The sequence below is a fragment of the Salvelinus sp. IW2-2015 genome, linkage group LG4q.1:29 (genome assembly GCF_002910315.2).
Source record: "Salvelinus sp. IW2-2015 linkage group LG4q.1:29, ASM291031v2, whole genome shotgun sequence".
NCBI lineage: Eukaryota > Metazoa > Chordata > Actinopteri > Salmoniformes > Salmonidae > Salvelinus > Salvelinus sp. IW2-2015.
In genome coordinates this window covers 2176537-2202914 of record NC_036842.1, presented here as the reverse complement: position 1 = coordinate 2202914, position 26378 = coordinate 2176537, and the positions used below count along the sequence as shown (strand labels likewise).

At 43.9% G+C, this 26378-nt stretch overlaps 1 protein-coding gene across 2 annotated transcripts in view; it reads left to right on the top strand.

The window, feature by feature from the left end:
• dym (dymeclin) overlaps positions 1 to 26378 on the top strand; it is a 143447-nt gene that overhangs the window by 49033 nt on the left and 68036 nt on the right. For both annotated transcript variants that reach the window (XM_070440551.1, XM_070440548.1), the window contains exons 9-13: positions 9902 to 10090; positions 10176 to 10354; positions 11749 to 11874; positions 14421 to 14534; positions 14675 to 14769. In XM_070440551.1, coding sequence (XP_070296652.1) covers positions 9902 to 10090; positions 10176 to 10354; positions 11749 to 11874; positions 14421 to 14534; positions 14675 to 14769 — 703 coding nt within the window. The remainder of the gene's footprint in view (positions 1 to 9901; positions 10091 to 10175; positions 10355 to 11748; positions 11875 to 14420; positions 14535 to 14674; positions 14770 to 26378) is intronic.

Sequence of the window (26378 nt, the reverse complement as noted above, 5' to 3'; positions counted from 1 at the left end):
AGATGCGTTCTGTCTCCTAGAGATGAACATACTTTGGTGCGAAAAGTGCAAATCAATCCCAGAACAACAGCAAAGGACCTTGCGAAGATGCTGGAGGAAACAGGTACAAAAGTATCTATATCTACAGTAAAACGAGTCCTATATTGACATAACCTGAAAGGCTGCTCAGCAAGGAAGAAGCCACTGCTCAAAAACTACCATTAAAAAAGCCAGACTACGGTTTGCAACTGCACATGGGGACAAAGATCTTACTTCATGGTTAAATGTGCTCTGGTCTGACGAAACAAAAATAGAACTGTTTGGCCATAATGACCATTATGTTTGGAGGAGAAAGAGGGAGGCTTGCAAGCTGAAAAACATCATCCCAACCGTGAAGCACGGGGGTGACAGCATCATGTTGATGTAGATGGCATCATGAAGTAGGAAAAGTATGTGGATATATTGAAGCAACATCTCAAGATATCAGTCAGGAAGTTACAGCTTGGTCACAAATGGGTCTTCCAAATGGACAATGATCCCAAGCATACTTCCAAAGGTGTCAAAATGGCTGAAGGACAACAAAGTCAAGGTATTGGAGTGGACATCACAAAGCCCTGACCTCCTATAGAACATTTGTGGGCAGAACTGAAAACGCGTGTGCGAGCAAGGAGGCCTACCAACCTGACTCAGTTACACCAGCTCTGTCAGGAGGAATGGGCCAAAATTCACTCAACTTATTGTGGGAAGCTTGTGGAAGGCTACCCGAAACATTTGACCCAAGTTAAACAATTTAAAGGCAATGCTACCGAATACTAATTGAGTGTATGTAAACTTCTTACCCACTGGGAATGTGATGAAAGAAATAAAAGCTGAAATATATCATTCTCTCTACTATTATTCTGACATTTCACATTCTTAAAATAAAGTGGTGATCCTAACTGACCTTAGACAGGGATTTTTTTACTAGGATTAAATGTGAGGAATTGTGAAAAACTGAGTTTAAATGTATTTGGCTAAGGTTTATGTAAACTTCCGACTTCAACTGTAGATTTCTCAAATATATGTCATGCCAGTGTCTTGTCTATGATGGTGCTAGCTGTTAGTGTATGACTCGTTAACAGCACACAGATGTAAACCTGAGAGACCGACAGCATGCTGGGTGTACAAGAATACGGTAGATACTGTTCAAGGTTCACTTTACAATCAACTCTCAGCCATTTCTCATCATGATGATTTGATGTCCTTTCTAATGGCAATAGTGACACTATCTCTATGTTCATTATGACGATCATTGTATGGGCCAGTCTGGATTTATTCTCACAGACCTTGGGCCATGATCAACTGAATATGACACACACACACACACACAGACACACAGACAGACAGAGTGTGGTAGACCACTGTAAACTCTTATTCATCCTAACACAGACACTTTTCTCTCAGAGGGAGCCTGATAGCTGGGGAGAAATGCCAAACAGGCATGAACGGGTCTCAGTGTTAATTCCTGGTTGAATAGCAAGAGAAGGGCAGTGTTGTTGTTGTGTGGGTGGTGTGGCAGACCAAGGGCTAGCCTGGAGCCGAGGATGTGGCCTCAATGCACCCTGCCTTCTTCCAGCCCAGGCGCCAGTCCCTGTGTCCACATTAACTCTCTCCTCCTCCTCTTCTGTAATGGCGCGACAGGGCCAGAGCCAGAGAGGCACATGCGATATTGTATTATTGTATTTGTGTAGTGGGCAGGGTAAGCAAGCCAGATGCATAACAGTGAGGTAAAGGGAGTAGAGGGGGTAGAGAGAAAAGAGGGGGGAGAAAGAAAGAGATTGAGAGAGAGGCGGATAAAGAGTGAGTCAGGAAGCGTTGCTGCCAGACAGCCAGGCCCTGGCTCTGCTTTGCGCTGGTCTGTGTCCAAAATGGCACCCTAATCCCTTTATAGTGCAATACTAGTATTATATCATTGTTTTAGGTAGTGTGCTACGTAGGGAATAGGGTATCATTTTGGACGGAGACCTGCTCTCACAGAGATGGGTGTGGTGTAGCCGGTCTGGTGCCAGTGATGAGCAGGGCTCAGTCACAAGGGCTCCTTATCTACCCCACTCCTCTCCTCCCTCTCACCCCCGACTCCCCCGCTCCATTGGGTTACTGCCGCCAGCCGCCACCGCTAGACGCCATGCAAGGAATTAGCTTGGAGTGCTTGACCAGCACTGTGGCCCCTGGGCAGGCCACAGACTCGGGGCTGAGGGAGACTGGCTAGGACGCCACTATCCTGAGGGGGGACTGGGGGGGAGGCGGACAGAGGGGAGAGCAGGGATGTGACCATGGTTTGTTTTTTGCTGTTTTTTCCGAATGCACCGTATGTGTGTCGGCAGTCGTCACAGCATTGCATGTTCTGCTGTGTGTATGTTTCTCCTAACGTTGGTAAATGTATTGGTGTGTGTGCATATTTATCCTGTTGTTGGTAAATCAGCACGCCTACTGGTGTTTGTTTATGTCCTTTGGCCGAGGCACTGAGATGTCCAGGCAGATTTTCCACCCACCGGATCCATACAGTCCAGCTCCAGGGCATTAGACTGAGTTGGACAGAGTCAGGGATACACACACACAGAAAGATTACTGCTCCCCAGTCACATTTTACATTAACAAAATGCGTTTGCTGTGCTTCAGTTCTTTCTCCAAGCACACAGATGAATATGGACCAAAGCATTAACCCAGCGGATAAAAGAAGGAACGTGGTTTTGACGATAGCAGAGCTATTACTGCCCATAATTGTGTAGGAAAAGCAGTCAGGCTTGGAAACAGGGCTGTAGTAATGTCTGTCACCACTAGATGGAGACAGATTCATTTCACTTTGATAAAGATTAGTCTTCTAACACACGGTCTGTGTTCTCTCCTCTGATAGTATAAGGCTTAGTAGAGCCAGAATGCACTGTGTTAAAAAAATACAGTACCATGTTCAGAATGTATTTTTAATAGCAACATCTCAATTTTTGGTCCTTACATTCCTTTCTGTACCAGGCGTTGTAGGTTGCTTCTTTTCATTGTCCCATTTTCTATACATTTATTTTTTAGCATAATTTCTACAAAATATTTTAATATATATTTATGAGCAGTTACTAGCGCCTATAATCATGCTTTTCACATTTGCTTATAAGGTGTTATAAATATGCTTATAAAGCACAGGGATGTTTTTCATGGTTCGAGCTATGCCCTTTAGTTTCAGGGAAGGGAAATCTTAACGCTACAGCATACAATGACATTCTAGAGAATTCTGTGCTTCAAAATTTGTGGCAGCAGTTTGGGAAAGGCCCTTTCCTGTTTCAGCATGACAATGTCCCTGTGCACAAAACGAGAGATCCATACAGAAATGGTCTGTCGAGATCGGTGTGGAACGTCTGCACAGAGCCCTGACCACAACCCCATCGAACACCTTTGGGATAAATTGGAACGCCGACTGCAAGCCAGACCAAATAAAATTCTATGTGTTACATGCGCCGAATACATCAGGTGTAGACCTTACAGTGAAATGCTTACTTACAAGCCCTTAACCAACAATGCAGTTAAGGGAAAAAAATATGTAAAAAATTAAGAGATAAGAATAACAAATGATTAAAGAGCAGCAGTAAATAACAAAAGCGGGGCTATATACAGGGGGTACCGGTGTCGAGGTAATATGTACATGTAGGTAGAGTTATTAAAGTGACTATACATAACTATAACAGAGAGTAGCAGCAGTCTGGGTAGCCATTGATTAGCTGTTCAAGAGTCTTATGGCTTGGGGGTAGAAGCTATTTAGGATCCTCTTGGACCTAGACTTGGCGCTCCGGTACCGCTTGCCGTGCGGTAGCAGAGAGAACAGTCTATGACTAGGGTGGCTGGAGTCTTTGACAATTTTTAGGTCCTTCCTCTGACACCATCTGGTATAGATGTTCTAGATGCAGGAAGCTTGGCCCTGGTGATGCCAGCAGCATACCACCCTGCATCCCACTGCTGGCTTGCTTCTGAAGCTGAGCAGGGTTGGTCCTGGTCAGTCCCTGGATGGGAGACCAGATGCTGCTGGAAGTGGTGTTGGAGGGCCAGTAGGAGGCACTCTTTCCTCAGGTCTAAAAACAAATATCCCAATGCCCCAGGGCAGTGCCCAGTGTAGGGTGCCGTCTTTCGGATTCCACGTTAAATGGGTTTCCTGACTCTGTGGTCACTAAAGATCCCATGGCACTTATCGTAAGAGATGGGGTGTTAACCCTGGTGTCCTGGCTAAATTCCCAAGCTGTCCCTCATTCCGTCACCTAATCATCCCCAGCTCACAAATGGCTCATTCATCCCCCTCCTCTCCCCTGTAACTATTCCCCAGGTCGTTGCTGTAAATGAGAATGTGTTCTCAGTCAACTTACCTGGTAAAATAAAATAAATAAATAAAAAATGTACTGGGCTGAACCCTCTGTAGTGCCTTGCGGTCGGAGGCAGTTGCCATAACAGGCAGTGATGCAACCCGTCAGGATGCTCTCTGGTGCAGCTGTAAAACTTTTTGAGGATCTGAGGACCCATGCCAAATCTTTTCAGTCTCCTGAGGGGGAATAGGTTTTGTTGTGCTCTCTTCAAGACTGTCTTTGTGTGTTTGGACCATGTTAGTTTGGTGGTGATGTGGACGCCAAGGAACTTGAAGCTCTCAACCTGCTCCACTACAGCTCTGTTGATGAGAATGGGGGCATGCTAGGTCCTCCTTTTCCTGTAGTCCACAATCATCTCCTTTGTCTTGATCACGTTGAGGGAGAGGTTGATGTCCTTGCACCACACGGTCAGGCCTCTGACCTCCTGCCGATAGGCTGTCTCATTGTTGTCGATCAGGCCTACCACTGTGTCGTCAGCAAACTTAATGATGGTGTTGGAGTCGTGCAGTCATGAGTGAACAGGGAGTACAGGAGGAGGGGACTGAGCACGCACCCCTGAGGGGCCCCTGTGTCGAGGATCAGCGTGGCATATGTGTTGTTACCTACCTTTACCACCTGGGGGTGGCCCGTCAGGAAGTCCAGGATCCAGTTTGCAGAGGGAGGTGTTTAGTCCTATGGTCCTTAGCTTAATGATGAGCTTTGAGGGCACTATGGTGTTGAACGCTGAGCTGTAGTCAATGAATAGCATTCTCACATAGGTGTTCCTTTGGTCCAGGTGTGAAAGGGCAGTGTGGAGTGCAATAGAGATTGCATCATCTGTGGATCTGTTGGTGCAGTATGCAAAAATGGAGTGGGTCTAGGGTTTCTGGGATAATGGTGATGTGAGCCATGACCAACCTTTCAAAGCATTTCATGGTTACAGACGGGAATGCTACGGATCGGTAGTCATTTAGGCAGGTTACCTTACCTTACCTACCTGTTCTTTGCGAGGGAGAGCTTTGTACACGTCTCTGTGTGTGGAGTAAAGGTGGCCGAGAATATTTTTCCCTCTGGTTTCACATTTAACATGCTGATAGAAATGAGGTAAAACTGATTTGTTTCCCTGCATTAAAGTCCCTGGCCACTAGGAGTGCCACCTCTGGACGAGCATCTTCCTTTTAGCTTATGGCTTTATATAGCTCACTGAGTGCGGTTTTAGTGCCAGCAATGATTTCTGTGGTGGTATGTAGACAGCTACGAAAAATACAGATTATATACTCTCTAGGTAGATAGTGTGGTCTACAGCTTATCATGAGATACTCTACCTCAGGTGAGCAAAACCTCGAGACTTCCTTAGATGTCGTGCACCAGCTGTTGTTTACATAAGTGCATATGCCCCCGCCCCGTGTCTTATCAGAGGCTGCTGTTCTGTCTTGCCGATAGAGTGTATAACCCGCCAGCTGTATGTTCTTAATGTCGTCGTTCAGCCACGACTCGGTGAAACATAAGATATTACAGTTTTTAATGTCCCGTTGGTAGGATAAACATGCTTTCAGTGTCGTCCCATTTTTATTTTCCAGCGATTGGACATTAGCTAGCAGGACGGAAGGCATGGGCAGATTAGCCACTCGTCGCCTGATTCTCACAAGGCACCCTGATCTCTTTCTGTGAAATCTGTGTTTCATTCTCTAATGAATAACAGAGATCTGGGCCTGGTCGGGTGTCTATTATATCCCTCCCGTCCGACTCATTGAAGAAGAACTCTTTGTCCAGTTTGAGGTGAGCAATCTCAGTTCTGATGTCTAGAAAGATCTTTTCGGTCATAATGTTGCTGCTACCGTCTCTTATGTACAAAACAAGTTACGAACAACGCGAAAAAACAAACAAAATAGCATGGTTAGTTAAGAGCCGATAAGATGGCAGCCTTCCACATACTTTTGGTCATGTAGAATGGCATGCATCTGTTAGGAAATTGATTCAAATGTTACGTATAGCCGGTTCATTAACATGTTTTACTCATATTACATACATCTTCTAAAAAGACCTAATATTTTGTGACTACTGATGCAACCTCTCCTTCCTTGTCGAACTGACAGTCATTGACCTACAAATCATTTTGCATGCTAAACAACCATAGGGAATTCAGTAGCCTAGTCAATCTTAACCTAGGCAGCCGATAGTGGGCAATACACTCGTGTCCCCTGTGGACCGGCTCGTACGGCTCGCATCCTCCATTCAGGCTGCAAAGGCGTCACGTTCCTCCATAGCTAGCTTGAATGGCGAGCCGCCGGGAAAGAAACTGAAAAAATTGTGTGTACTGTCTTAATAAAACACAATTTTCCACCACCATTTTCAGATTTTTTTTATGCTTTAAGATGTTGCTTTAAGATTGTCTGAAAATCCCAAAATGGTGGTGGCCTTATTAGTTGAGTGACTATGTAATTTGTTAGGTGCTGTAACGGCAGCCTTCCTCCTCTTCGTCTGAAGAGGAGGTGTAGCAGGGATCGGACCAAGACGCAGCGTAGTTTGTGCTCAACATGATTTAATCAAGACGAATAACGTGAACACTTACAAAATACAAAAATAACAAACGTGGCAAACCGAAACAGTCCTCTCTGGTGAAACGAACACAAAGACAGGAAACAACCACCCACAAACCCCAACACAAAACAAGCCACCTAAATATGATTCCCAATCAGAGACAACACAAAACACCGGCCTCTGATTGAGAACCATATTAGGCCAAACATAGAAACAGACAAACTAGACACACAACATAGAATGCCCACCCAGCTCACGTCCTGATCAACACTAAAACAAGTAAAACACACAAGAACTATGGTCAGAACGTGACAGGTGCAGTATACGGAAAATATAAACGTTCTCTCACAGCGAAAATAATACATGCAGGAAGTCCAATCGGTTGTGAGGTATGGCAAATACATTGTCGTGATACATTTGGGTTGCGGGTTCACAATGACTTTTTCCGAAATCTCTGCCCGGCAAGGAGGAAAGGAGCCGACCTAATCCCGCCTCCCACTTTTACCTTTCAACCCCTTTTCACCTGCCAATCAACATTGTCCATCTTCCCTCTCTGACCGTAGGCTACATCCCTAGTTGCATGGTGTGATCAGATCATTACAGCAAAAATATATCTACTAAAATGAGAGGGAAAGACGGGTGACAAGTAACATCCTCTTCATAGGATGGGCTGAAAGGTTCAGTTATGTCACAAATGTTTCATTTGATTGTAACTTTCCTACAGTAGCCAGCTGACAGTTGACATATCCTTATAAATGTAATTAATTTCTGTTGCAGATCTAAAAGAAAGGCTTGGTACTGATGCATGCATCTATCGAAATGCGATTTATGCTCACTGTCCAAGTTTTCATTGGGGTAAATCAATTATGCTATTATTACATTTATGATTAGCCTACATTTACATTTTCAAATCGGTAGAATGACAGTCATTTACAAGATGATGCAGGGGATTTAGTTTGCAAGCCAGGGCCAAATTGCCTTCCTGGAGCGAGCAAAATAATGGGATGATGTTGGCTAATTTCATAAAATGGGAAAGTATTCTCATAGCCTGTTTTGTATCAAATACACTTGCCTTAAATACCCTACTCCTTGAAAGTTGTGTATTGATTATACAGTGCCTTCAAAAAGTATTCATACCCCTTGACTTTGTGTCACTGGCCTACGCACGTTACCCCATAATGTCAAAGTGGAATTATGTTTTTAGAAACATTTACAAATTCATTAGAATTGAAAAGCTGAAATATCTTGTCAACTATCCAAGCCCTTGGTTATGGCAAGCTTAAATAAGTCCAGGAGTAAAAATGTGCTTAACAAGTCACATAATAAGTTGCATGCACTTACTCTGTGCAATAATAGTGTTTAACATGATTTTTTTAATGACTGCCTCATATCTGTACTCCACACATACAATTCTCTGTAACTGTCATGGTCGAAACATATTGATACAGAGTAAGTACAAATACCATGAGGCCCATGGTGACTTTTTAAAGCAGTTACACAGTTTACTGGCTGTGATAGGAGAAAACTGAGGATCGATCAACAACATTGTACTTACTCCACAATACTAACCTAAATGACAGAGTGAAAAGAAGGAAGCCTTTACAGAATAAAAAATATTCCAAAACAAGCATCCTGTTTGCAATAAGTAAAATTGCAAAAAAACGTGGCAAACAATGTGTCTTAATGGCCTGAATACAAATCATTATGTTTGGAGCAAATACAACACATCACTGAGTACCACTCTAAATATTTTCAAGCATGGTGGTGACTGCATCACGTTATGGGTATGCTTGTCATCGGCAAGGACTGAAGGAAAACCTTTTTTAGTCTGCTTTCCAACAGACACTGAGAGACAAATGCACCTTTCAGCAGGACAATAACCTAAAACACAAGGCCAAATGGTAAGAAACTCCAGTGTTGCATTGAATGTTCCTGAGTGGCCTAGTTAGTTTTTACTTAAATCGGCTTGAAAATCTATGGCAAGACTTGAAAATGGCTGTCTAGCAATGATAAGTAAACGAACTTGACAGAGCTTGAAGAATTGAAATCCTTCAAAGTCTTTTCAAAGTCTATTGACGCACCTGTGCGTCATTCTGAGTAACAAAAAAATATTTCCGTTTAAGCTAGAGATATTGCATGGGCTCCGTTTCCATCCACCGCATCCACCTATGTCTGCCTTCCGCATCTGCGGTGTTTGTCAGACCATGAGACATCCTGAAAATCACCTAGATATAGGACAGACACTTCAAAACCTTATTCCAAGGGGTATGAATACTGTCGTGATAAATGGCGGTCACTGCAGTCAACAGCTGCAGTGTTGCTCATTGGATTACCCCCGTATCGTGGAATAGGCTATGTGAATGTTTATGAAGACAAAAGGCAGACATATGGAATTATTTCATTTGGGATGGATGGTTGACATGATCAAAGGTAGGCGGATACTTTCTTATCTAAAACGTCTGTTTCGCTCACGGGACTCAAGCCTGGATGGGCTCGCGCCTAGTAAAAACCTTAGCCTATCGCGCAATATATTCCAAAATTCACCCGCGACGACATTAGGAGATAAGGGTTGTGAGCACAGTGTTTCTGATCAGATCAATGATGATCTTCGAATGTATTTGTGTGGCTACGATGCCATCTTTAGAGCACAGCATGAAATAGGCTACTACCGAGGTCTGATGATGCTTCTGACAATATAGTAAAAGGCGCGTTGTGTCGGGTGATGTGCTAAAGTCTGTTTAACCCTGTGACGTACAGTACCAGTCAAAAGTTTGGACACACCTACTCATTCTAGGGTTTTTCCTTTATTTTTCCTATTTTCTACGTTGCAGGATAATAGTGAAGACGTCAAAACGATTAAATAACACATATGGAACCATGTAGTAACCCCCAAAAAGTTTTAAACAAATCAAAATATATTTTATGTTTTTCAAAGTAGCCACCCCTTTGCCTTGAGACAGCTTTGCACATACCATATGTGTTATTTCATAGTTTTGAGGGCTTCACTATTATGTTCCCTCCAGGTGGGTTGTGGAGTGTGTTCGCGCTGGGTGGAGCCGGCAGTAAGCCAGGATTGGACCAGGAACAGAACCCTCTGCCACTGTCCAATCAGAGCCTGTTATTGCTCCTGGTGCTAGCCAATCTGACAGATGGACCCAACAACTGTCCCAACCCCTACAGACAGGCTGTCACGTGCTTCAAAAACACACAAGGTACAGAATATGCACTAGTACCAGTAAAAGATGACAGGGGGACCTTTTTCAATGAATGGGTACTGAACCTGTGTGTTTTCCACAGACACGTCATCCATCCCTACAGAGCAGCACCATACGTTCCAGATCAACTTCAACAGCCTTTACACAGCTCTGTGCGAGCAGCAGAGATCCGACCAGGCTACACTGATACTCTACACACTGCTACACCAGAACACCAACATGAGAACATACATGCTGTCTCGCACAGACATGGAGAACCTGGTGAGTTAGCCGCTAACTGCGCACACGTACACTACTCTCTGCAACGCTGCTGCATCGAAACGCAAACGTGAGGACATATATGCTCAGTTTATCAGGTACACATTTCAAATCTTGTGGGTCACGTTGTCCGGCACCACGTTCTCCGAACGGGAACTCTGAAATGTACTCTGGGTAATCTTGAGTCATCCTCTTTGACTTGGTTCTTATTTTTCCCCCGCGGACACAGTGGGGCACAGTAGACAGCTGGTCCTGTGGGGTGTGCTGTGACGTCACCTCTAAGCAGGTTTTAAGTGTATTAGGGAGCGCAGATGGGGGAGCGCCACAGACCATTGCTCTGCAGGACCCACCTGTGACAGAGGATCACTCCCACACACAGTGGAACCGTGCTTGAACAAACACACACACACACACATGGGTGGACACACATAGCGCTTCCCGAAGCACCCCTCTGTGGAACAATGCTGGAGGCCTAAACACACAAACACACACACGTTCTCTTAGTGCAGTCTGGGATGCAGTGTGTTGGGATGTTGGATTCGTGTCAGAGCTTGCTCAGTGCACTCTGCCTGCTTATTCTGCAACAGTGGCAGTCTGCACAACAGGAATGCAGGATTTCACAATGGAAGTTGACAGAATGGCAGTTGAACCATGGCAGTTAAACCATCAAACAGAAACACCACGCAGACACGTACCCTGGAGAAACGCCACGCAGACACGTACCCTGGAGAAACGCCACGCAGACACGTACCCTGGAGAAACACCCCGCAGGCACGTACCCTGGTGAAACGCCACGCAGACACGTACCCTGGAGAAACACCACGCAGACACGTACCCTGGAGAAACGCCACGCAGGCACGTACCCTGGAGAAACGCCCACGCAAGCACGTACCCTGGAGAAAACGCCACGCAGACACGTACCCTGGAGAAACGCCACGCAGGCACGTACCCTGAGAAAACGCCACGCAGACACGTACCCTGGGAAAACGCCACGCAGGACACGTACCCTGAGAAACGCCACGCAGACACGTACCCTGGAGAAACACCACGCCAGGACACGTACCCTGGAGAAACGCCACGCAGGCACGTACCCTGGAGAAACGCCACGCAGGCACGTTACCCTGGAGAAACGCCACGCAGACACGTACCCTGGAGAAACGCCACGCAGACACGTACCCTGGAGAAACGCCACGCAGACACGTACCCTGGAGAAACACCACGCAGGCACGCACCCTGGAGAAACGCCACGCAGACACACACAGTAGACTAGGACATCCTGGTAAACAGTGTAATTTGTTACTGAGTGGACTATCCTGGCTAAATAAATACATGAAAATACGAATAGCCAACGCACATGCTCGTTCTCTAATTATTTTACTCCTTCCCCATCTCCTTAGGTGATGCCCATCCTCAAGATCCTGTATCATGTGGAAGACAGGAACTCTCATCACGTCTACATGGCCCTCATCATCCTCCTCATCCTCACTGAGGAAGATACCTTCAACAGATCCATACATGAGGTGGTGAGTACTGACCCCTCACTCTAACCCTCATCATCCTCCTCATCCTCACTGAGGACGATACCTTCAACAGATCCATACGTGAAGGGGTGAGTAGTATCCCTGATTGATTGAGCGCTGAAAATGTACTCCAGGGTCAAACACAAATTATGCACACTAGTAATTGCACTCCTATGACAGAAGGGACACAGCCCTGCGAACAACATGTATTCCCTTTCAGCACATTCTAGTTGTAGACGTCTGAGTCATTTCTCTGTATGAGGTATGATTTCTCAAACGTCAGGACATGTGCCATTTCAGATAAGAACAGTACATTCTATGATAGGCACTGTCTCCCCAGCTCCCTCTGTATTTCAGTCTTCATTATTTCTTTCTACTCAGCTTGTCAATGAATTCGCCGTGTATTTGAACAGAGAGCCTTCAAACCACTTAGCACACGGTGCTTGACGCCATTCTGCTCTTCCATTACATTCCAGTTGTGTGAATCATTTTTGACATTTTAAAGTCATTCCTCTCTTTCTCTGTACGTGCGGAGCCTATCGAGTTTCAGTCCACTGGCTGGGCTGCATATGAATGTGTCTCTGTCTGCGTCCCAAATGGCACTATCCCCCATATAGTGCACTACTTTTCACCGGGGCCCATAGGGCTCTGGTCAAAAGTAGTGCACTATATAGGGGATATTGTGTCATTTGGGAACCCTGTTTGACTGCAGCAGGAAATCCTAAAGCCTAGGCTGTGGCTGCCAGCAGACCTCTCTCTGAGTCTCTCTGTTTTGGATGGAGATCCATTTCACATTGGTCTCTTTGCTGTTGACATGTAATTTCCAGCAGTACTGGGTTCAATGTAAACCAACCACAGTCAAGCCAGCTCTCAATATTCAGACGGGTGATTTTCATCATAGAAAAATCAATGCAGAAGTACTTCAACGCTGTTGTGGTGTTTTGGGGCTGTGAGTTGAGCCTGGGATTAGACCGCCATGTTGGTCCATGTTCTGTCCATCAGTTGCTGATGGTTGTCACCCAGTGCCTAAGGTGCTGTGTTCACTGTGACTCCATTTAGTGTCTCCAGAGCCAGGTGGATGGACTCGGATCGTGTATTACTACACACATCGCAGCTAGGCTTCTACAACCTCTGTTGCATTTGATAGTGCAGACGTGACCATGGCGCAGCCTAGTCAATTTCACAAATTATCTCTTTGAGGTCTAAATTTGTGGTCGTTTGACGGTACAGAATAGGTCTTTAAATTAGGGCATTATTCTATTTCTGCGTATTAATGAAACAAGGTGCAATCTCAAATGCATTATTGAATGTGTAATTGTGTGTGTGTGTGTGTGTGTAGATAGATTTTTCAGAATCTATATCCTTCCTCAACATTAAGTAAGGCCAAACCTTATGACGTCCTGTCCTGCCAACCGTTACCGAGACTTCCTTTACTTCTGACATGAAGTGCTTGTTACCGTGGTCGCTAAGCACCCTGCACACACAAGGTTGACAACCAGAAGTAATAGGCCTACTGTAGTAATGGAAAAAGAGTCGAGCCATCAAGTTGCATGAAACACTTCCAGTAAATGTCTTGTTTAGGAGAGAGGGGGAGAGGATTTAGATATTTGTGTTTTACAGAGAGAGAAAAAGTGATTTGTGATCAAAACGGTGATAGCTACTAGCTAGCTGGCACTGCTGGCAGTGTTATAACTTTTCCTGTTAATTTGTACAGTACCAGTGTTTCTACTTTATTCCTTTAGAAGTGGCGCGCGACTGCTAAATTGTTGCCGCCACACCAGACATTATTGTTATTATTATTTATTTTTGGGGGATAGAAAAACTTTGTGTAAAGCTTAAATGACTTCAACCAGACCAAGTTTGTATAAAATGTAATTGACCTATATGTTTTATATATTTGTGAACCAGAAATCGCCTAAATAAAAGCTAAAACAATGAAACCAATCAAATATAACTATGAATTTAGGAGTGCTTTTGCCATGGCTGGCTTACCGACCGGGCACGCAGGGCACATGCCCAGGGGCCCCAATTGTGGTCCCCATTGATTTTGTTATAATGTTTGATCACAAGATCACAGAATTAGCCATGGCAAAATGCAAAATTTTCTCTCCGCTCCATGGAAAACATTTTATAAAATTGCAGGAAAGTAGTCCCTTTTTGATCCAGAAAAAAACCTTGCTCATTGCTCATAGCACACCTGCCTGATAATATGGTATGGTCCCATATATAGGCTATGGTAAAAAGTCAGCCCTAAAATATTTTGGGGGCAATATGTTATATGCTCATGTCTGGGGAGGATTATAGATAGATCAGAATCATTTGATTTTCATTCATTTTGGAGTATAATGTACCTTTAAAAAGTCACCCGAAATGACCTTCTCACAGTCCTTCTACAAAGAAATATCCCGGGGGGCATGCTGCTGTGGACCCCCGCCACTCCCTCCACAACCTTTACCACCACTGCTAAAAAAATATTAAATGCTGAGTAGTTACTCACGCTCCCTCTTTCTCTTTCTCCCTCTCTCTCGCTCAAACTCCCCTTCTCCCAGGTATTAAAAAACATAACTTGGTATTCAGAGCGTTCATTAACAGAAATCTCCCTGGGTAGTCTACTCATCCTGGTGGTCATACGCACCATCCAGTTCAACATGACACGCACCCGGGTGAGTACACATCCACACACACACACACACACATCTCCACACACACTTTGTTTACCCTCTCCTAGCTTTGTTTTCTCCCAAGATCGTCTCAATGGAATTCCAGGAAGGTCATTGCACGTCTCTCATTTCCTCTCTTCCAGGATAAGTACCTGCACACCAACTGCCTGGCTGCCCTGGCCAATATGTCTGCCCAGTTCCGCTGCCTACACCAGTATGCAGCCCAGCGCATCATCAGGTGAGGCTACAGCTCCGTCCTCCGTAGAACTATTACTGACTGTCAACACAGACACAGGTATGGGCCGATGCTTGTTAATGGGTATAGATAGGATCTCAACTCGAACGAAAGCCTACTGGTAGATTGCGAATTGTAGAGGGTTTAGCAGGTCTGTGCAGTACCTTCTGGTGTAGATATTCCAGGGTTGTGTTTTGTGCTGAGCGGGAAAGACCACCTATCTTCTTGGCTACGGATGTTGCAGCGTTCCCTCACCAAGGCAGTAGAGGTGGAGAAAAACAAAGGTTGGCTTGATCGTCCTCATCGGAGAGGATTTAAATGAGTCATTTGATTACGCTTTTGTTTTCTTCCTCGACTCATGGCCTACAGAACGTTCTGTACTGAAGTCTGCCACTATTCAGGCACAAACATTACCATACCAAATGTTTTTATTTTTTATAAGGTCTACCACAGAGGACCAACCCTTGCCAAATCCCCACACCAGTATGCAAGCGTTAGCATGGGTTGATTCACAACACATCATTTCGACATTTCCATAACAACTGTGTAAAATGACTAAGATAGTCGTCATATTGGCCGATTGACCACATTCCAATCCCTTTCTTGCAGATTGACGCAGTGCTTCCAGATTGAAAACAGTGTTTTTAGGCCGGCGGTTTTGGAAGTGTAGCTGGTTAAGTCCGACATAAAATGACTATCATTATATTGGCAGATTATTGCGTTACAATTTGCAACGCACCGATTTCAGATTGAAACCATGTTTTGAGATTGGTGGATTGGAAGTACAGATGGGCTACACATTTCCCTTAGTGCCAGTGACCATGTTGGTTTGGTGCATGACGGAATTAAAGACGAGAGCATATAAAGTAAAAGGTCAACATTTTAAGGGTGATAATTGTGCGTATTTATTCTGTTTTGTAAATGATCCTGTAGGGTGGAGTGGTCGTATTTTATATGGCGACTATTTGATGTGTGATTGAGTTAGTGATTTCGTTTGGCTTCTCTGAATGCCTTGACGACTTGATACATAGCAACAGATTCCAGATTGCCTTGGTAGCTTTACTAAGCACACAAACAAGCTTAGACAAACGCATGTATAGGAAAACACACTCACTCAGTCACACGAACACTTACTCCACCCTGATGATGGAATAAAGTTGCTGGTCATAATGAGACACGTAGTTAGTGGGAAAGTGCTTGGAATTACGTGCTTTGTGTTTTTTTTTTAACTTTCTTTTACTCTCGTTTTTATTTTTTTTAAACAATTGATATTAGATATTTCACTGGATGTATGGATCAAACGTATGCCAACGTCTTCGTCAACTGCAGCCGTCGTAATGCTGTAGCCTAGGTCTATTGCTCATCGCGTGGCTCATCACGTTAGACCACTAGGCTAGCTGTCATAGACCTGTGGCTGGCCCTCAATAAAGACATCGCGTCTCCTGGTTGTGTGTTCTGGCTTTGAAGCAGTCGGCCAGTCAAGGAAGGTAATGGTTATGACTCCACGCTTGTTGAGAGGGAGGAGATTTCTCCTGCCTCTGTGGTTAGAAGTTAACTATATGAATGAATGGGAATGTGAAGGGCTTGCCCAGTGACTCACCCAGATCATTGTTCCAGATGAGCCCTGGCTAGGAGCACACACTCCACCGGTCATACATACTAACACACATACACGCACACGTACTCCCTTTCGATGTTCGCCCAGAACGACCAGACAAGTGCATGGCCTCTCCTCTTCCTCTCATCAATTCATTCAGGATCATTTAATGCTGTTCGTGACCACGGGGAAATTGGAAACAGAAATGCATACACACACACACACTCCATCGTGTTTTATTATTACTAAGAGAGTAGCCTAGCTGACGCAGTCTTTCTTCAAATTGTGTTAGTCACATGCGCCCAATACAACAGGGGTGTAGACCTTACAGTGGAATGCTTACTTACGAGCCCCTAACCAACAATGCAGTTAAAAAATTATAATATACGAATAAGAATAAGGCATAAAAGTAAGATTTGGGATGTGGTGGTGGAGGGGAAGGTAATGTAGTACATTCATGATTTTCCCTGGGAGGAATGTCCTCCAGGAATTTTTTGGGTCTATATATTGAGGCAGCAGAGTGTGAAAAGCCTTTCTTTCCACTACATGAGTGAACCCCCCCCCCTCCACCCTTTCATTCATCTTTCCTCACTCCTTCCTCTCTTCCCTGAAGAGCAGCGACATGGATGTGTGAGTAGCTACACTGATTTGACTGTGCATTCGTTGGTAAGAGGGTGTGGGTTCAATTCCCCCGTTGGCATCACATACAGATTCACATACCAAAAAAGGTATGGACTCATTGTACTGCAAGTCGCTTTGGTTAAAAGCATCTAAGATGCATTTATTGTGATGTAATAGTTCCTACACTGATTTGCTTGTGCATCTCTGCATCTCAGCCCCATTTGCAGATGCCACCACATCTTGCCTCCTCTCCTCTACATCATCTCTCTATCTCTCTACACGTTTACGATTGAGTCATTTAGCAGACGCTTTTATCCAGTGCGACTTATAGGAGAAATTAGGGTTAAGTGCCTTGCTCAAGGGCACATCGACAGATTAGTCACCGAGTCAGCTTGGGGATTTGAACTTGCTACATTTCGGTTACTTCCCCAGGGCTACCTGCCGCACTACATGTATCTAATTTCACAAACAAAGTAGAAAATACTACTGTGTTGTATAAGAGCATGTGAAGTATGTCTAGAACGCCAAGCCTCAGGCAAAGCATTGGTTATACTTTTACATTCTAGTCATTTAGCAGACACTTTTATTCAGAGCGACTTACAGTAGTGAGTGTACAAGTATTTTCATGCTTTTTCCTACTGGCCCCCCATGGGAATCGAACCCACAACCCTGGCTACACAGGACTGCAACATGAACAGTCAGTGTCGTGAAAGGAAAGTTATTCCAATGATTTTACTGCATGCTCAAGGCTAAAGTCAATGTTAGATTTTCTTGAACTGTCAAGTGAGAATAGTTTGCTGGAGTCCATCACAAATTCCAATCCTTCATTACCTTTGGCTATTATCAGTTATTATTCTGGGATGTCTATTGAGCTATAATATTAAACAAACTGACAATCAGTGATGGCCTTTTTTTGAACCCCTTTGTCACCTTTAAAGTATTTTACAAAAAAACAAAAACACAAACCAGACATTTTTGTTTATAAACGAAATTGGAGAAAACTAATTATTTTATGTATTTTTTGTCCTTTTTTTCCCCCTCCCCTTTTCTTTCAGCTGCTCCAGCCTCCACAAGCAGAGATACTTGTATGTTCTGGACAATTTGTATTTCCCACAAACACTGGCTGGTTCACCGCGTGCGACGCACTAGCCCAGGAGCTTGTGCACTTTACTTGCTCGCTCATTCTCAAGTCCAATGCTTCCAGGTTATAACCAGACTCTAAGACTACTAGTCTTTTGCTGCCCACTCTTCCTGCTTCTTTTACATGTTTCTATTATCTTTCTGTCCTGCTGATTGCTGCATGAGCACAGTATTGAATCTTTGCATGCTGGAATGATTCACGGATAGTGGACTCGCTGAATGGATCCAAAATTACCCCCTATTCTCTAGTGCACTACCTTTGACAAAGATACATTCTACACACGCATGTTCTATGTAAAGCCGTGTCTGTCAGTCAGTGGCGGTCAGTGCCATTTAAGATGAGTGAGCGAAAAAATGATATTACAGCATATTGGATGACTGTCATTCATATTCCATTCACCCAGGTCAATGTAAGAGCAATATTTTTAGGCTACTACACAATACTCAAATGTTCCTATGCCCATCACGAGGTTGCTACAACCTAGCCTACGAATGAAAGTTTACAACATAGGTGCACACAGGTCGAGAGAAAATGTGTGAGGTGTCATTCAATCCCTCCTTGCACACTCTTGCCTGCATCTAGCTGATCTAGGGTGTAACTATTAGTCTAACAGTTGAAAACAAGAGTTTCTATTTGACAAATTCTGGTATGTTTATCGCCATTTAATTCCATTTGCTTCCGTTTAAGAAGCGTTTTTCAACAGAATCGGTGGAATGAATACACCCCTGATAACACATAAACACAGTTCACTTTCATACCAGCCACGTTGTATTCCTTCTCACATCGATGCGATCTTCTCCACTCACCTTTTTTTCCCTTCGCTTGTGGACTTCAACACATCAGCTGTGTAACCAGGCGAAAAAACCTTTCCAAGCCAATCCATATCATAACCACTACACACAACCTACATCGTTGTCACCATATTATATCAAGTAATGTCATAGTCAACATAGCTAATAGAACTAACGCGTTAGTAAACCTGCTACAATCATGCAGTAACGTTAGTGTACAATTTAGCACTTAAACTGGTGGGCCCCGGTGGCAATAAATTTGTAAAATCAAAACCTTACCTTGACTTGGAAGAGTTCCAGTGTTGTGTTGGATAGTCTTAGACAGCTAGCTAACATAGCATCCCTCTGTTTGAGCATGGCGTTTGAGTTGGCTAAACTAGCTAGCTGCATTTGCTAGCTAAGTAAGTGAAGCTAAAAGTGAGGGGAAAAAATGACCATCTCTGTCTATCTTGCTTCTCCATTTTGGAAGAAATGTATTTGTTTAAAACTGTTCAACTATTTTCTTTCTCTCTCTTTGAGTCAACTACTCACCATATGTTATGCACCACAGTGCTAGCTAGCTGTAGCTTATGCTTTCAGTGCTAGATTCATTCTCTGATCATTTGATTGGGTGGACAAAATATCAGTTCATGCTACAAGAGCTCTAATAGGCTGGGGGACGTCCTCCGGAAGTTGTTATAATTACTGTGTTAAGTCTATGGAAGGGGGTGAGAACCATGAGCCTCCTAGGTTATGTATTGAAGTCAATGTACCCAGATGTACCCAGAAGCCAGCTGTCCTCAGGCTACAACATGTTGCTACCCTACAGAGTGCTGTTGAGGCTACTGTAGACCTTCATTGCAAAACAGTGTGTTTTAATCAATTATTTGGTGACGTGAATATATTTAGTATAGTTTTATCTAAAAAGGATCATTTAAAAAAAGTTTTTTAAACTATTTTTAATTTAATGAAATTCACTGAGGATGGTCCTCCCCTTTCTCCTCTGATGAGCCTCCACTGCTGCCTGTGCTGTAGACTAGGGTTTTGCAGTCAGTCAGTGTGGCAGAGTCTTTGTGCAGGTGGGGATCACCAGGTGTGCCTCTCAGTGTTATTAATACCATGGCTACAAAAGACGCCATAGAATCTTAGTTACCGTACAGACAGACTCAGACCCAGGCCTCTTAGCCGGCACTAGTAATCACATCTCAATACACTTTTCAGTACCTCAATCACCCCACATAAAGCCAATGATAAATGGACTCCGTGACCTGCATCGGATGAATGGTGCTGACATGTGGAGCAGGTGTACATCTCAGCTCAGTACTGCATTTATCCGGCTAGGTTGTTTGTGCAACAATTTGGGTTAGGGTTCTCTCCCATTTGGTCTAACTATATGTTTTTTTTTGTGGCCGAGTCTGCTGATGCGAGAGAGAGAGAGAAAGTGGGTGTGGGTGTGGGTGTGTGGGCGGGCGGGTGGGCGGGTGGGTGGGTGGGTGAGCGTGCACGTGTCTCAGTAGGTCAATCTGACACAGCTTCCAGGCGCTGTGTCTAGACTAGACATGAACAATTGAACAGGTTGCCATGCCACTGATGCCAAAACAATAGTGTATGGCAGCTAGTGCCCTGCCCTGTCAATCAATTAGTAACAAAGTGTGCCCTCTCCATCTCACCACCTTAATAAAAAGGCCGTGGCTGTGGATCAGACTTTTGCCTGATCTTTTTTTCCCCCTCAGACTTAAGGACCCGAAGCTTCTGCTCGTGTGCGGATCACGTCCTCGGCATGTGTTTATTCTCTACTTTACACAGTCTCTGCTCGTAGAGAACAGGCTACTCAGGCTCGTTTTAATCAAGTTAGATCAATGCTGAATCAATGTCTGCAAGATCACATAATGATAGTATTCTACATAACAAACCGAAATATAGTAGCATAGTATAACGTCACTGCAAGACAAAGACACCACGTCATTTCTCTCTCGTGGCCAAATTCAATAACGCGCGCCACTAGGCAAGATACACAGGTAGACTATGCTATAGTTTTAACACCATCTGCTCCAAAATGTGCTCACTTTACAAGATCATTCAACTCATGAAACTGATTGAGATCAAATGGTTGGTATGCAGATGCTGCATGGACATTTCACCGGTAAAACCTGAAGAATTATCATTCCCGATTGACAGTGAGAAATGTGGAGGGAAGGAGACCACAAAAAATGTGTGAGTAAATTAGAGGTAAATAAACACTTGGACATGAACGTGATCTGCACATGTGCAGAAACGTCAAGGCCTTTAGTCCAGGAAAAAACAGGTCCGGGAAAAGTCGTATCTGCAACCACTCCCATTTTTTTTTTTAACACAGAGACCTCATAACAAAGGATGTTTGTTCCCTTTCAGTTTTTCCCCTTAGGCTTTCAAAGAGGACAAAGAGCATGCCCAGACGTTAAATTAACTGAATAAACAGTCCCAGATCTCAGTCAAAGCCAGCATAGTGTGTCTATGATTTGGAAACAACGAAAACAAAACTGAGCATGCCCATATCTCATTCATTTTACCAAGTGTGTCTGTTATATTTTGGAATCAACAAAAAACACACACGCCATGTCAAAGCCCCAATTAAATACTATATTTTTTATATGACATACCCAAGTGTGTATGTTTTAGAATCAACAATTAAGCAATAGTACATGAGGCTGTGTGTTATGACATTTTTATCATGGCTGGGATGTGGTCATATCCGCGAGGCGAAGCCGATTGGTGTAGTCCACCACAGCCGTGTGTCATAACACACTGCCTCGAGTGTACTATTGCTTTTATACAACGGGTTACCCGCATTAAAAATCAAGATTATTTCCCAAACTATCCGTTTTGAAACAAAAACATGATTGCTACATTCACTAACACTGGTTGTCAAGTGACATTTTAGGCGTTCTCTAGTCGTTAGTTATTTTCGTACCGACTGCCGTGTAAAGCAAAACTTCCCAATTGCTGGTTGATAGTTCCAGAACGTTGGTTTCTAGGGACGCTGTCCATGGTTCTGAAAACAGTGCACATCTGGTCTATGCGTAGGAAAAGGTTATGTCAGATGGAAACATTGTAGTGGCGCTGTCCATGGGGCTGAAAACGCCGCTGAAACATTGTAGCGAAGACATCGATGCAGCAGATCAGAATAGAGACCACAATGACACTTTTTTCTTCAGATGGTCACAGCATCGGCAGCTATTTATTTGTGATACACGTTGAAATGCACATTTCCATACAGTGTGCAAGTACTTGTCTAATGCCGGGGTCTCAAGTGCAGCTGGCCACCATTTCTAAGGAACAACTGCCTTGTTGTCGCACGTAGCTGTTAGGATGTTATCTCCTTCTGTTATCCGTAACGGCACGTAGCTGTTAGGATGTTATCTCCTTCTGTTATCCGTAACGGCACGTAGCTGTTAGGATGGTATCTCCTTCTGTTATCCGTAACGGCACGTAGCTGTTAGGATGTTATCTCCTTCTGTTATCCGTGGACGGCTTCCAATAGCTCCTAAGAGAGCTGTCAGCCCTGTGCCCGTTCACATACTCTGGCCTCCAGACCTACATCGGAGAGCTGCTGGATGGCAGTTGTCCTGATGCAGTGTTTGGTATACCTACGGGATGTGCCAGCCTCCTAGAGAGAGAGCGAGCAATCAATAATGGCAATATGACAATGATTCTATTCATGTTTATTATATTCTTATACTGTATAGCAGCCTAGCTATTTTAACAAAATGTTATACCTTGCACAGAAGGGGCAGCATCGATGAAAGAGTGTCGAGTCCCATTGGTTCTATGGTATACCACATGTTATCGTCATCATCGGAGAGATTTCGTCTGGGGTGTAGATAAAAGGCTGGGGCATGTTCAGGTAATTTAGTGATTTTTCTAGCGATCGAGCAAAGCTCGTTCCCTAGGTTTTCATACATGCAGCCACAACGATTCTCTCGGTCTCTTTCCATTGGATTTTTGTGGTTCTTGGTTCCTTCATTGAAACTCAGTGTTGCCTATCTCGATCCATTTGTGTCCCCTTTTATTACGAACGAGTCTGGCTTCAGTTTGCGATTTCCTTTGTTGCCTCTTCGGCCAATCAATCAAACCACACCTTCTTCAGTAATCCTCTAGGGGTGGCGGGGCTCAAGGCTTCGGATTTAGGTCCTGCTGTGTTATAGCTGGGTGGTGGCTGGTTCTGTCCCTGCTCTCCCTTCTCAGCTGTTTTATGATACCAGTAAAGACATTGTTTGCGTTCAGGAACTCGGTTTCTCTCATCAGGCACCAAGGCCGGCTCAGTAGAGGCTCATTTAAGTGGCAGTGTAGGCCTGCCTGCAGTCCAGCAATGCTGCTGATTCTATATCAGTCTCATTTAGCAGTCCTTGCGGTGGCGTAAAAACTCGGGAGAATATTACCCTTCTCCTGTTTTGAAACAGTTGCCAGATCGATGTTTATCCCCTTTTCTGACAGCCATTTCAGAAAGCACTTCACTGACTGACCTTCATGTCTTAAAGTAATGATGGACTGTCGTTTCACTTTGCTTATTTGAGCTGTTCTTGCCATAATATGGACTTGGTCTTTTACTAAATAGGGCTATCTTCTGTATACCACCCCTACCTTGTCACAACATAACTGATTGACTCAAATGCATTAAAAAGGAAAGAAATTCCACAAATTAACTTTTAACAAGGTACACCTGTTAATTGAAATGCGTTCCAGGTGACTACCTCATGAAGCTGGTTGAGAGAATGCCAAGAGTGTGCAAAGCTGTCATCAAGGCAAAGTGTGGCTACTTTGAAATATCTAAAATCCAAAATATATTTTGATTAAACACTTTTCTGGTTACTACATGATTCCATACGTGTTATTTCATGTCTTCACTATTATTCTACAATGTAGAAAATAGTAAAAAAAATAAAGAAAAACCCTTGAATGAGTAGGTGTGTCCAAGCGTTTGACTGGTACTGTATATACATTTGCAAAGATTTCTAAAAACCTGTTTTCCTTTGTCAATATGAGCTATTGTGTGTCGATTGAGGAAAGAAAACAATTTCATCCATTTTAGAATATGGCTGTAACGTAGCCACGCTGAAAAAGTGACCGGTTCTGAATTGTTTCCGAATGTGTGTTTTCCCATGTGTGTCTGTGTGTGCGCCTGCCCTGCTCCTTCCCCCGCTCCCTGCTCCTTCCCCCGCTCCCTGCTCCTTCCCCCGCTCCCTGCTCCCGTGTGTTATTAGGCGGTGCGCTCCCCTGTGTATTCCTCATGGCTGTTTACTCGTCTCTATTTGTTATTATTGAGCATCAGCCACCATCTGCTCTGCTGTTTCTAGTGGGGATAGAGAGAGAGAGACTGAGCTAGGCTGTCTGTGCATCCCAAATGGCACCCTATGCCTTATGTAGTGCACTATATAGGGAAAAGGGGGCCATTTTGGGGGGGGGCACTGTCTATTTTTGGTGGTGGACAGCTCAGTACTGCATGAGGAGCCTAGGGCTGAATTGATTTCGTTATTTATGTTCTGTGGTCCAGGCTGAGTACTCTGAGATAGATAGAGAAAGATTACAAGGAATGTTACGAGAAAAAAATGGTTGTTTGATTCAATGGTGGACTGGGCGCCGATGGTATGCCAGTTGAAGCTGGCTGCTTCGAAATTGCGTGCAGTAATGACTGTAGCTGTACAGATTTTTTCTTCTTCTCAAGTCTGAGGTGTATCGATATAATATTTTCTACGTCGTATTTTTTTGCCAAATATTATTATATATTTTTTTTAAATCTCTCATTTTGTTCCCCCTTGGTTTATAAAAACGATAGAGAAAGAGGATGTGTCTTGGTCTGTGTGCGTTGGCGTGTGGTCTGTAGCCTATGTTGTCAAGTGTTTGTGTATATTGATGTGTGTTGATTGATGGTGGCCTGTACTCAAGCTCAGTGGAGCAGACCATGAAATACTTTATTTTTGTATTATTATAATTTTTCTACTTTTTACCTCTTTTTCTCCCCAATTTCCTGATATCCAATTGGTAGTTAGTCTTGTCCCATCACTGCAACTCCCATACGGATGGTCGAGAGCCATGCGTCCTCTGAAACACGACTCTGCCAAGCCTCACTGCTTCTTGACACGTTGCTCACTTAACACTGGATGCCAGCCGCACCAATGTGTCGGAGGAAACACTGTACAACTGGCGACGTGTCAGCGTGCATGCGCCCAGCCCGCCACAGGAGTCTCTAGAGAGCGAGGAGACAAGGACATCCCGGCCGGCAAACCCTCCCCTAAGCCCGGACGACGCTGGGCCAATTGTGCGTCGCGTCATGGGTTTCCCGGTCGCGGCTCAGGTCACACAGCCGCGATCGCACGTGGGTCTGTAGTGACGCTTCAAGCACTACAATGCAGTGCCTTAGTCCGCTGCGCCACTAGGGAGGCCGACCCTGAGAGACTTGATGATGTACAGTGCCTTGCAAAAGTATTCAAACCTCTTGGATTTCTTCACATTTTGTTGTTACAAAGTGGCATTTAAAAAATGTTTCTACAATCTACCCAAAATACTCTGTCAGAGGAAGATAATTATTTTTTTGATTAATATAAATTAAATTAAATATAGTTGTTGTAGAAATATTCCGCTGCTGTAGTCAATACATGTTAGAAACACTTTTGGCAGCGACTACATTTACATTTACATTTAAGTCATTTAGCAGACGCTCTTATCCAGAGCGACTTACAAATTGGACAGCTTTGAGTCTTCTTGGGTAATTCTTTAAAGGTGCAATATGCAGAAATCACTCTGCCATTTCCTGGTTGCATAAATTCTCACAGTTTGCCTATTTTAAGTTTGTGCAAAACAAGCAATGCATAGTGTAGAGAATCATTGTACTATATAAACCGCTGTGTAATATCTTTCCAATAAGCCAAAATATTGTGTTTTCAGCTGTTTGAAGCTGGTGTACAAAACCGAAAGTAAAAAACTTAAGAACAGGGAAATATAGAAATAGCGCACATAGAACCGATATACGGCTTCTTCGAATTGCTGTCAATGAAAATGAGAGATCTTTAACTCACATTTCTATGTGAATTTGGTCGGGTCGCCCCAAACATGTTACATATTGCAGCTTTAAGAGCTTTAGACACTGGATTGTGCAATATTAGACCATTATTATTTTCAAAGTTCTCCAAGCTCTGTCAAGATGTTCGGGATCATGGCTAGACAGCCACTTTCAAGTCTTCTTGGTAAGCAACTCCAGCGTAGATTTGGCCTTGTGTTGTAGGTTCTTGTCTTGCCGAAAGGTGAATTCCTTTCCCATTGTCTGGCGTAAAGCAGACTGAAGCAGGTTTTTCTGTGGGATTTTGCCTATGCTTAGCTCCATTCCGTTTTTATTTATCTTGAAAAACTCCCCAGTGTTTGCCGATGTCAAGTATAAGATGCATGTTTTGGAATATTTGTATTCTGTGTATTTGTTTCACTTTGTCATTTAAGTCATTATTGTGGAGTC